Here is a 12,982-nt window from a genome sequence, read left to right as displayed (position 1 = left end):
TTGGAAGGCGGGAAACTTTGCACTTTTAGGGTTTCAAGTCGGAGCTGGAAGAGACCCAGAGATTGGGTTTAGTTACTTGTACAAACAACACTTTTTTTTCATGAAATCTCAATATTTAGTTCAATTTCATTTATTGAAATTTCAAACACTTCAATTCCGTTTTTTACGTGAGCGTTTTTACCAAAGCTCTTCTAAAAGGCAGAAAATAGGAAACAGATTATCTCCATTTGAAGAAACAATTTCCTCACCTTTTAATGCTTTAAAGTCCGTCTCTCGTGTCATTTTCCGGCTCTAAAAGCACTGCTGCACTTTGAGGAATGTGTTTAGAGGAGTTGCTGTTTGGTAGTACAGGATGGACTCAAAAGTTTTTCTCCTTCTGCTTCAAAAATCCAGAAATATATTTTGCCCAAGAAGCTTTAACAATTTTAGAGCAAACTTTTTTAAAGGGTTAAATTAGGATCAGCTTAAAGTGAATAAAAAACTAGATTGTAAATGAGAAAAATAGATGTTGGGAACTTGAAAAACAGTTTTCAACTCAAAAGTACAGATTTTAAACTTTAAAGAAAAATTAAAAATACGTATTTGAAACTTGTATTAAAAAAACAAATTTACAAGAAGTTACTAAACTTTATATTTGCTAACAATTTTAGGTTTGTATTTTCTTTAGTTTCAAAAATCCCCTTTTTTCTATTTATTTTTTTATTTAATCTTTTAAATGTCTAATTTCCAATAATTATTTCAAGTTTGAAATACTTTTTTTTCTAATCTAAATTTTATTTGTCAAATTTTATATAATTTCTTTAAGTTTAAGTCTTCAATATCTATTTTTCAAACTTACAATCCGTTTTTCCTTCACTTCAAGATAATCCTGATTCGATATTTATAAAATAAAAAAAATCAACCATTGTTGAATAGTTTTGGTTCAGTTGTAATTAATTTTATCTGTGTTGGTAAAATGATGCTTCTGACTGAAAACAGACTGAAATCCTGAATGTGTCGGTTAATGTAATCTCATATTTGTAATAAAATAAAACCCTGACCTTTTATTTAGATTTGATGACTTTACCAAGTTTCTACGTAAACAAAGTTTTGAAGGTGCAGATTCATTTAAGATTTATGGGCAAACAGACACATCAGGTTTAAAAATCTAATTTTGTTTTTGATGTTTATGGGTGTCTGTTCCAACAACTTTCAAAACGAACTACATAAAAATTCAAAGGTAAAACTGCACTATCTTGTTTTCATGCCAGTATATTATATAACATCCATTTGGATGATATTTGCATAACTTACAGGAATTTTCCACAATATTCAGGTATAAAAAGTGAAATTAAAAGAACTCAAAATATAACCAATGTATAATATTTGTTCTAAAATAAGTTCCCTTTTCTCACAAAAACTGTTATTTTCCTAAATGTTTTCTTGCTATGGCAATAAAGAGACTCAATGTGCTATTTTTCAAATGTTTTGTTTGTTTGAATAACATTTATTTTGCTAAAAAAGAAACAGATTTGAGTCTTTTGAAGCCTCTTTATTGCTTATTTTTGCCAACAGAGAAACAATTTCAGTAAACTAAAGTAAAACAAGTCTCACTTAAACACCTTTAGATTAGGAAAACACAAAAAGCCATAAAAGAGACTTAAAAAGTCACTTTTTAAACTGAGAAATAAAAAAATGTGTTTATAAATGTATTTGTGGAAAAAAGAAGATTTAAGGGGAAAAACTTCTGCATTTCCTGAGCAAACAAGCAATTCCCAAACACACTGTAACACATAGTTTCTCTTTAAAGTGTACAAAATGTATATTTGGAGAATGTATCATACTGCAAATAATTCTATAATTTTGTAGTGGAGTGAAATAAATGGTCTGTTGGAATAAATGTTTGTTTCTGGAGTTTTGCTTCTAACAGAAAAGAGTCTTGGATGGTCATGAACGCTCAGTATTTTGAGCATTTCTATTATAAAAGGAACTATTAAGCCGGACCGAACCGTACTATTGTTAGGCTTCCGTTGGTTGGTAATTGGTGTGCATTAAATAGTAACCAAAACAATTTTTTGTTGATTTAATTTTTGGAAAATTCTTTTTTTGTTTTACTACTTACACTTATAGAAAAACAGGTTACAGTTATTACCAAGAACTATTTTTACGTGATTTTTTTTGCAGAGCCCATATATAAATATATATATTTTTTTTTTACTTTTTTTTTTTTTTTTTTTTTTTTACGTTGATGTCCCTTTCAAGTACTGCGAGTACTGGCCTCTTAGAGACCGCACACTCAAGGTGATTCTAAACGCAGGACGACCACACCAACTGTCTAATTTCCTCATTGTGTGAACGCTTTAAAGCACCATGTTAGCTTTTTTTGACTAATTTGGCATCTACTGTGTTTGTTTTTCAGCTAATTCTTAGATAAGCTAATATTTTAGCAACGTGCTAACATTTCTGGCTTAATTGGCATCATTTGAGGTTTTGGATTAGTTCTGTTTTCATACCTTTCACACATTGTTACATTTCATTTTTCACAGTTTTTCAAGATATTAAATTATTTGAACACTTTCTGCAATTTTAGCAACTTTAGCATTATGCAAATATCTTTAGCATTTTCAGCAAATCTCTTCAGGAATTACAGTAAATTTCTTCAGGATTTTCAGCAAAAAACTTCAGCATATTCAGCAAAAAGCTTTCACTAGCATTATCACAGCTAAAGCAACTTTTCTAATTATTGTCAGGCTGCACACCTGACAATAATTGTTATAATAATTGACAATAATAAAATGATTTTTTTTTTTTTTTGGCTTGACCAGTGCTAACGGGTTCCTTGGGGAATGGACATTTTTGAGTAGGTTGGAAAAAGAAAAAAAATCAACCTTTTGTTGAAGAAGTGTTTGGTACGACCTGTCGTTCACAGCGAAAAACAAGCGGTTTTACAACCTTGATATTTCGTGCGGGACACCTGCGTCCCCGTACATGTTGTTACGTCAACCATACCAAATTTCAGAGCATGATTATCTACTCAGACTGAGCTGCTAAACCAGCTGCCATATTTGTGTCCTTCAGTGTTGCTTTTCTGTTTCCAACACTTTTGAGTAGCAGAGTTGGAGGTCTGCATGCGACCTATCTCCTTATGGACACGCGTGGCTCTGGTGACCTGTCGTTTATTTTTAGAGCAGCAGCAGGATCTCAGTGTCTGTCATCAAGCTGCATAAACCCACAGCTGCATGCCTGTCTGGTGTATGTTACCCCCCCAAAACGCTGATAGTAAAAATATAGTCAGTACGCTTCATATGTTCATATTTTTTTGCAGAAGAACAGCTAAGATACATTTAATTTCTTTCTAAATCCATATCTTAAATACAATAAATAAAATAAAGCAGTATTGCATCTGTGCAATCCCCTTTAACTTCCCTTTCCTGTCACTGGTAAAACGTCCACGGACCTGGACTATTGGTGTAAACTGATTATGCTCAATCCTGAAAGTTTTTTTTTTTGAAACAAAGATCTTGTAAGGGGTTGTCAGCTAGCAGAAGAGGGGGATGATGGGACGTCAGTGCAGGCTTACTCTACGCCAGCAGTTCCACCCGCAACTCTAATGAACTCTGCAGAAATTGCGACCCATACGACACAAGCGGCTCGCGCCGCTTTTCTCCATCAGATTCTACTGGAATTACGTTGATTGTGCTAACAATTAAAGCAGACTGACAGCTCTCCGCTCTGATTGGACGGGCCGCTTGATGACATCACCAAAGTCTGCTGTGCTCAGAAAGCCAACTTTCATCGAGATCAACAAGAAGATCGACCTGCAGGTGGCGTCACTGAATCCGCACTGGAGTCTCTCAAGCTGAAGACCATACCTGGCTTGGTGTGGGGGCGTGGCTCAGACTGTCCCATGATGGGTCTTAACCCTTTAAATACTGAACGTGTGTGTTTTTTTATTGTTTGGAGAGAAAGATACAAATATATTGTTGTAAATAGTTTGATACTCGAAAAATGTAAACTTTAAATAATCAAAACCTATTGTTCATGTTCATTTGCACTGTTTCTCTCACTAAAACTCTAAAAATCACATTTAGATTTTGTGTTTTTTACATTTTAAAATGTTTTAACACTATTTTGAAATGGAGTAAATTGAAAAATGATGATAGATATTGAAAATTCAATAAAAAAGGGCAAAATCCCACATTTGTAGAACATTCTCTGAACCTTTCATAGTCAAAATTAGCAGACAAGTCCAGGCGGACATTTTGAGGCTCAGGTGTTAAAGGGTTAACAGACCATGGGGAACAATTTTAAAGGTTAACCAAACCAGGAAGTTGGAGGCTGACTCCACCCACAGCCAAAATATTAAAATCCAGTTCAAGGGGTGGGGCTTGGGGGCTGGACTGTTATCATTACTGGAGCTGCAAATCATGATGTCAGACTTCTGAAACGTACATGGCTTGACCAATCACAAAATTCAACTGTAATATCTCAATTCAACCTGTAGGGGGCAACACATAGACAATGTTTGACTATTTTGAAGAATTAAACAGTTTTATTTCAATTTGTCAAAAATTGAAATGACCAACAGACTTTTAAAGTCCCATTTATAAATGTCAACAGCCAGAAAAAAGTTAATTTAGGGTTTGGGTACCCTTTAAAATAGATTGGAATGGGACTTTAAACATTCAAGCGTCATTTATGGTTATTTAAGCTCTAAATATTTCAGCTCATCAACCTGAACTGTTCATTCGCAGTCTACAGATTCATGACAGACATGCAGACTAAAATAAATCTTCTTATATACATTCAAAAGTTTGACTTTCAATGGAATCAACTTGAAAAAGTGAAGCATAAAAATGTATTGATCTTAATACCCCATATATATAAATAAATATATAGTATTCTGCATTTTAAAAAATCGAAATTAATTAACGAACATAACTTTTTAATCCATGGTTGGTTTGATCATTTCCTGGTTGAAACCGCGCTGGCCCTTTAAGCTGCGCAGCCATCCCGGAAGTGGCGCAGTGATCTGCGCAGACGCCTTCATCAACACAGTCACGCTTGTTTATGCGCTCCTGTCTGCTCCGGATCCCCGCTTTTCCCTCCGCATTCGTGTCTGCGTTCAGCCGTGGAGCATGGCTGACGGTCCGGACTCGGACGAACCGCCCAGTGTCCGCTTCCCTCCGCTCATTACCGTGTCCGACCTGCCCGCCTCCACCCCTGCAGGTGAGCGCGTCTGCACGAGCCGTGACCCACCGTCCGTCATCTGTCATCCTGATGCAGATGAGAGAAGATGCTCTAATCGGACATCAGACATCTTTAAAAAGGATTTCTTCTACTCCAACCGGGTTTATTGGGGGCCAAATCAGCCTACCTACCTTGTCATACCCTATAAATAATAAATGTATTAAATACATGTTTTTTAAATGTGTATCTGCCTGTATATGAGGGCCGAAACAAGACTGTCTGCATAAAAATAGCAATCAAAAATGGGGGTGGTAGTGTCATGGTCTGGGATTTCCCGTAAACTCATTCATTTTGTGTTCTCTTAGATTATTTTAAGGAGAAAATCTCTGACTATAGTGCATTATTTAGAGCAGGGGTGTCGAACTCAATCCCACAGGAGGCCAAAATCCTAAACTCACCTTAGGTCCCAAGCCAAACAGGATAAACATTTATATATAACATTTTTAAAACTTTAAAACACTTTTTTTTTAAAAAAAAACATTGCTATAAATAAAAACTTAAACTTTAAAGAAATTTCTATATTTTAATTACTATAAAAATATATTTTGTCAAAATTATACTAGTTAGAAATAAGCGCAAGATAATATTGGGTCATTAATAATAAATTAAAATGATCTGGAGGGCCGGATCCGGCCCTAGGGCCTTGACTGTGACACATGTAGTTTAGAGCATAGATTCTTCAGCTGGACATTGATCTTAACCATTGACTGTAAATGAAACCTGGACTGAGTAGACTTTTCATTAGAATTGGCCGCTTAAACACAAATCAACGTCATTCCAGCATATTTTGAAGTAGGGGTGTGCCAAAATATCGATATTGCGATATATCGCGATATTTAGTCCTGGGATCGATTCTCAATGGGTTCTCACCAAGTATCGATATTATATTTTCATTTAAAGAGGCTGTAGCGCTGAGCTTCTGAGTCGCGCGCCGGAACTATGGGCGCACGCTGCGTCGGACTTTTAATAGCGATGCACGCGCTCATTCGGGAGAAGCACCGGTGAGATTCAGGCTCTGTTGCGCGTGTGTGAAGCATGCCTACCTGTCAGCATTTATCCTCCATCTGTAGGAGATCCACCCGGTAAGAAGTGACTTTGTCTGAGCGCTAGAATGCCAGCGATCACTTACTTCCTGTTTGCTGTGGGAACTGAGCGCGTGCTACGCAGTTGTCTGTGTGCACTTCAAGGAGCGTCGGAATTTTCGCTTTCATGCACTTCAATGTTTAACCTGCTGCTGTACGGTGTAACTTTGATAAATTTATAATGTGACATTTTCAAACAATGTAATTACTTGTTGCTAATGTTAATTTTAAAGTAATTCTTAAATAAAAAAGCAGGATTTGATGTATGAACTTAAATTTAAATGTAATTAAAATAAAGTACACAAATTCACTGTAAAATTAGGGAGAATGCTAATTAATTGAAGCACTTAAAATTATATTTATTGCCATTATTGTTTGTTTTAAGGATTTTACCTATTAACTGCTGACTGACCAAATGGAAAAATGATAAAAATTGGAAAAATAATCTCAAGTAACAGTCTGAGTAAATCAGCCTTTATTTTTGGATGCTCAGTCCTTTTCAAGTGAGAGAAAAGTGCACAAAAAATTAGGTCAATTTTGAGAGAGGCTGTAAAACATTATATTCATCATCCTTTGGTGTGACGTTCTTTTGGAGGTAGATAGCTGTCACTACTTGACTTATTTAATATTTGTTCTGTTTACAACAATTCTGCACTAAGTAGTGTCACTGCTGATCATGTTTACTATTGTTAACATTGAATCTGACAGATAATTCCAATTCAGTTGTTGTCAATGTTTGTCAAAGACATAGTTTTACGGATTTCAACAATGTTGCACAAAAGTGTCTATAATTTGTTGCACAAAATAAGAAAAGTTGTTTAGTATGATTGTGTTTAAGGTAAAAAAGACAAATGGGGATATATTTCCCCCCAAAACATGTTCTATATAATGGTAGTTATTAGAGAGGGTTTTTACCAATTTTCGCAGTATCGCGATATTATCGATATCGTGAGCCATGTATCGCGTATCGTATCGTGAGGTACCCAGTGATTCCCAGCCCTATTTTGAAGTAGAAAAGCGGCGTTAATGGTTGAAAAGTTACAGTAAATCAAAGGACATAAACACTGGAACTCCAGTGTTAAAGGTTTAAGGTTTAGTTTTTTAATTTTCCAGTCCAGTTAAAGTCACAATCTTTGCTGCATTTTAAATGTTTAAGCCCAAAAGCCAGTTTACGCTGAAAATTATATTCAACTTTCTTTTTTTAACCCAGATCAAGTAAAAAATCAAGTAATATTTGTTTGGAAAGCGCAAATAAAACAATGAAATGTATCCACATAAATTGCATCTTTCACATGTTTTTCACTAAATTGGTCATGAGTTGATGTAACCTCAAAAAAAAAAAAAAATCATCTTATTTCTGGATTTATCTCACACGAACAGCAAGCAAGTTGAACATTTATGTTCCTCCATCTTTTATTTGCAGAAGAAAACCCACAAATTGATGTTTGGAAGTGTCTTCTTTAGGTCGTAACCTGAAGGAATGGCTTCAGGAGCAGTTCTGCGACAAACCTCTGGAGCAGGATGACATGCGGCTCCACAACGCGGCTTATGTGGGAGACCTGGACACCGTGAGGAACCTGCTGCAGGAGGACGGCTTCAGACTGTGAGACCAAACTTTGATAAGACTGTAACTCTGTAACTGCTTTGGCTAATTAAAGCATGAAAAATGCAATGAGAAACGCTGAAAAACTTTAAGCTAGAAGGACAAAAACAGAAGCCCATGTCATTACATCCCCACCACCGTGCTTTACAGTCAGTTAAATGAATGCTAGGAAACATCTTATATTTTTTAGTCTTGTTTGTAAGACACATCCACAAATTACTCAATGCAAGAAACATTTTAAGGATTACAAAGACAATTAAAAAGAAGAACATGTTATAAAACATTTCAGAAATCAAAACAAATTTCCAAAATTTTTCTTTTAATTTTATGACTATTTTCTTGTTAATTTATGACTTTTTTCTTATAAATTTATGATTTTTTTTCTTGTTAATTCATAAATTTTTTCTTCTTGTAAATTTATGACTTTTTCGTGTTAATTTATGACTTTTTCGTGTTAATTTATGACTATTTTCTTGTTAATTTATGACTTTTTTTCTTATAAATTTATGATTTTTTTTTCTTGTGAATTCATGATTTTTTTTTCTTGTTACTTTATCACTTTTTTTCTTGTTATTTTATGATTTATTTCTTATAAAATGTATGACTTTTTCTCTTAAATTTATTACTTTTTTCTTGGTTATTTAAGATTTTTTTTCTTGTTACTTTATTGATTTTTTCTTGTTAATTTATTACTTTCTTTTTGTTAATATATGACTTTTTTCTTTTAAATTTATAACTTTTTTCTTGTAAATTTATGAAATTTTTTCTCTTAAATTTATAATTTTTTTCTTGTAAATTTATGATTTTTTTTTTTCTCTTAAATTTAAAACTTTTTTCTTGTAAATTTATGAATTTTTTTCTCTTAAATTTATACATTTTTTCTTGTAAATTAATGATTTTCTTTCTCTTAAATTTATAATTTTTTTCTTGTAAATTTCTGAATTTTTTTTCTCTTAAATTTCTAACTTTTTTCTTGTAAATTAATGATTTTCTTTCTCTTAAATTTATAATTTTTTTCTTGTAAATTTATGATTTTTTTTCTCTTACATTTATAATTTTTTTTTGTAAATTTATGATTTTTTTCTCTTAAATTTATCACTTTTCTGATAAATTTACAAGATTTAAGGTAGTAAATTTACATTCTAAAACATGTAATTGTTTATTACAATTATTTCTGGATCTCATTCCAGTCTTGTGTTTCCTTTGCTGCCCCTTGTGGTCGAATCGTGCATTGCGGTCATTTCTGTAAAAAACATAACTCACCACAGGAGCAGGCTAGAAACGTACTTTTTTTTCTCAACATCCATATACTTTTTTTATCTTCATGACTGGGCCGGATTAAACCAATTGAAAAACAGTTTTTGTGGAGTTTGAAGAAGTTTACTTTTTTTTGTTACACTGATTTTATTTATTAACATTCTTTTCTTGAACTGGTTCCAGGCGCATCAATGAGAAGTCTGTATGGTGCTGCGGCTGTCTGCCCTGCACCCCCCTGCGGATCGCGGCGACGGCTGGGCACGCCGCCTGCGTGGCCTACCTGATCGCCCAGGGAGCCGAGGTGGACCTGGTCGACGTCAAAGGCCAAACGGCTCTCTATGTGGCGGTAGTCAACGGTCACTTGGACTGCGTCCGAATCCTCCTGGAAGCCGGAGCCGATCCCAACGGGAGCCGGCACCACCGCAGCACGCCGCTGTACCACGCCGCGCGGGTGGGGAGGGTGGACATACTGCAGGAGCTCATCAGGTGAGGATCAGGAAATTCTGAGTTATTTCTGTGTTGTCATGGTTACTCTCCTGTTTGGGGCCTTTGAGCTTGAATATTTTGTCTTAATTTTTTTAATTTTGCTTTAATCAGTTTATAAAAAAAGATGCTTTGACCTTTCACCTTTTCCAAAGAAATTTTTCCAGAACTAACCCAAACAAATGCAGCAAAGTGTCATAGTTTTCCAGAAACATTAGGAAACAGACTTTTTAAGCATCAGCTATAAACTGTATAACTGTGCTAAATATTTTTATTAAAATATAAACTTTGATTTACAATAAAAATACTTTTATTAAACTTTTTTGGGTTGGTGTTTGTAGATTTAACGCTGACGTTGACATGGACCACCAGCTTGGCCCGCGCCTCATCCTCAGCGCTCGAACCCTGAACACGCTGGTGGTGTGTCCGCTCTACATCAGCGCCGCCTACCACCACCTTCCGTGTTTCCGGTTGCTGCTCCAAGCCGGCGCGCAGCCCGACTTTAACTACACGGGACCGGTCTGCCACGAGGCTCTGGCGCGGGGCCTGGCCTCCTGCCTGCTGGACGCGGTGCTGCGACACGGCTGTGAGGTGACTTTCATCCACCTGCTGCTGGACCACGGGGCCAACCCCGCCTTCGTGTCCTGGGACGAGTCTGAGCTGGAGGCTCCCAACCGGAGGAAGGTGGATCCAGAGGCGCTCAAGGTTTTCCTGGAGGCTAAGAGTGAGTAAACAAAACGTTTGTCAATAAAAGCTACTAGAAGGTTTGTTCTTTTAACTCTTGTATTGTGTTTGGATCAAAATTGACCATCTTTGACCCTCAATTGACCACATCTTCTTCTGTCTGGTCAGGAAACCCTCGTAGATTGGCCCATCTGTGCCGCATCAGGATCCGCAGAACGATGGGCAAAAAACGTCTCAACTGCATATCCTCGCTGCCTCTACCAGAACCTATCAAGAACTTCTTGCTCCACCAAAACTGACCCGAACTGTGGTTTTCCTCGTCTTGTGAAGCGCTCACCTTCATCCTCTCAAAGTGCTCCCGATGTTCAGATGTTAGCACGCCATGTTCTCAGGCGGTGAACCTCTGTCTGCGTCCTACAGTGGATTATTGCCTTGTGATCTCTAAATCCTCAGATGTCTCTTGGTATCTTTGAATCTTATGATAGGAAAAAAAAAGCTTTCAAATGTCTTCAATAGAGCAGGAAAGGAATATTTAGATGAACCTCCTAGAATTATGTGTGTTTTTTAAATAGATATTTGAATGTTATTTATGCACTGAAGCAGTTTTTTTTTGAACGTCTCTTGAGTGTCGGCTACACGTCTTTAAAATGAGCTTTCCATGCTGAAAAAACTCTTGTTCTTTTATAGCCTTCAGATATTTCTTATTTTTGTCTACTTTAAGGAAGAATTTTCCATATTTGGACGGAACATTGTAGTTGGAAACTGATGAAAGAAGCCTTTTTTTCTCAATAGCAGTGACAATCTCTGTCAAATTTAACTAAAATGTGTATTTTCTTTATTTTAACCAGAATGTTGCCTTCTCTGTTGCACCTAATGTTTATCGTGTGTGCATGTTGATATAAAAAAACAAATGTGTTATTGTGTCTTTGTTTTATACATTTCACTATAATTTGCTTACATTAAATGTGATCAGGAGAATCTCTCTGTGTAAGTTCTCTTCTTCCCTCCCTATTCTGAATACTTTAGCTGTATTAGGGTTCACAAGAGAAAAGTGTGTCCATATATGTCTGCGAAAAGTATTTATGTTGGTGTAGAAATTCACTAATATCTTTAGTTACTCACTTATGTTCTACACTTGATCTCTTGGGTGATGTCCTACAGTGCAGAGATTGAACAGAGGTCCCTGGAGAGTTTTTTAGGATGATAGGGGGCTGGGTTCTTCCAGAAATCCAGTCATCTCCTTTGCATTTATAGCTTTGAGGTCTGGGATTTTGGTGCCAAACGTCTAACATGCTTTTAGATGTTCAGCTGACCTTGTTTTCTGTAGAACGCCAAAGACAAGATGCTTTTGAGAAAACAATACTCAACTTTGTAAAACATTTGATCCCAAAACTGTCCTCTGAAACCTCTTAGAGCCTCTGAGGTCACCAGAAACATGTAAAACTTTTAAGAGGGTAAAGCCAACTAATAAAAGTAGAGACAGTAAAAAAGTAGAACAACATCCGGACATAAGCGAACCATGAAAGTGTGAGAACACGAGTGGTGACTGGATACTGAAAACTGTCTCTGGCAGAAACAGATCAGACCCAGAGGAGAATGGCCAGCCTGGGAACTTGGGGTGAAAGCAGCAGGGAGCACAACATAAACATCAGGCCCCTCAAAGATCTCAACGAACAACGTCAGGAATGACACTTGGGTTATGATCACAACCATAGACATATGATCTGATGTATGAGGACATACACATATATATATATATATATATATATATATATATATATGTATATATATTAGGGCGATGCATGTTGACATAATTAACACATGCGATTAAAAAATTATGATTAATGGGTTAATATCTATTGACACAAATTAATCGCATCTCTCAGAGCAGCAGTCTTTCTCTTTCCCCAGTCATCCACAGCATCCATTAAAACACTTCATTGGGTTCTTTTCCCACTTATACCATGGTTATTTACAGAAGAAATAAATATTCAATCTGTTATATTACTTAAATTTTGTTATAATTGGTTTACATCGGTTTTTCACAAAAAGTGGACTATTTGATTAATGGTCTGGCGCGTTGTCATGACAGGTAAATTTCACTTTTTTTCATTTTCGGAGATAATGAGTGGTCTGCAAATACTGTCAATGAAAAAAAATCATTAATCGCAATTAATCGCGATTAATTTTAGTCGCCATTTTCTTTCTCTCTTTTTTTTTTTTTTGCAATACAGATGTTGAGTCATTGTTTTTACGGAAACCAGTCTCACCAATCAGGAGTGAGTTTGAAAGACCACACCCCTACCACTTCAGAGCAGACTACCCAAAATCTGTCGTCGGGCGTGAGCCAAATGGTTTTATCGAGGCATCTGATTGGCCAGTTTAAGCCTTGAATAACTTTCACTACAGAAAAAAAAATGCAAGAACATGTTTTAAAAAAAAGTATTCTGACAAACAAAAGGACCGAGTAATAGAGTAGCTATTTATTTATCAATGGGAGTGAATGGGAGTTTTATTTTTGGGACCCACTTCCTGTTTGGAACACCAGGGGGTAGGCGGGGTTTCTCAGTCCAGGTCTCATATACAGTCAATGGGGTCAAGCATACATGACCTTTAATAGAAAACAAAGTTTTTAAGTTTACTT

General features: G+C 35.8%; 1 protein-coding gene and 1 long non-coding RNA gene across 2 annotated transcripts; one reads left to right on the top strand and one right to left on the bottom strand.

Annotated features, from left to right (window-relative positions):
- Nucleotides 1-4,907: 4,907 nt before the first annotated feature.
- Nucleotides 4,908-9,589, bottom strand: LOC118597938. Its single transcript, XR_004946972.1, has 2 exons — nt 9,452-9,589; nt 4,908-5,256 (listed from the first exon to the last, which is right to left on the bottom strand). It is a non-coding gene; the product is annotated as an uncharacterized LOC118597938 (long non-coding RNA).
- Nucleotides 5,079-11,316, top strand: asb1 (ankyrin repeat and SOCS box containing 1). Its single transcript, XM_024285895.2, has 5 exons — nt 5,079-5,208; nt 7,776-7,914; nt 9,355-9,657; nt 9,996-10,378; nt 10,507-11,316. The coding sequence occupies exons 1-5, from the start codon at nt 5,118-5,120 to the stop codon at nt 10,635-10,637; spliced, it is 1,047 nt and encodes a 348-aa protein (XP_024141663.2). The 5' UTR covers nt 5,079-5,117; the 3' UTR covers nt 10,638-11,316.
- The last annotated feature ends 1,666 nt before the right edge of the window (nt 11,317-12,982 follow it).

This window comes from Oryzias melastigma, linkage group LG21 (assembly GCF_002922805.2).
Source record: "Oryzias melastigma strain HK-1 linkage group LG21, ASM292280v2, whole genome shotgun sequence".
Taxonomy (NCBI): domain Eukaryota; kingdom Metazoa; phylum Chordata; class Actinopteri; order Beloniformes; family Adrianichthyidae; genus Oryzias; species Oryzias melastigma.
Note: the sequence above shows the minus strand (reverse complement) of the source record. Positions and strands in the feature narration are given on the sequence as shown.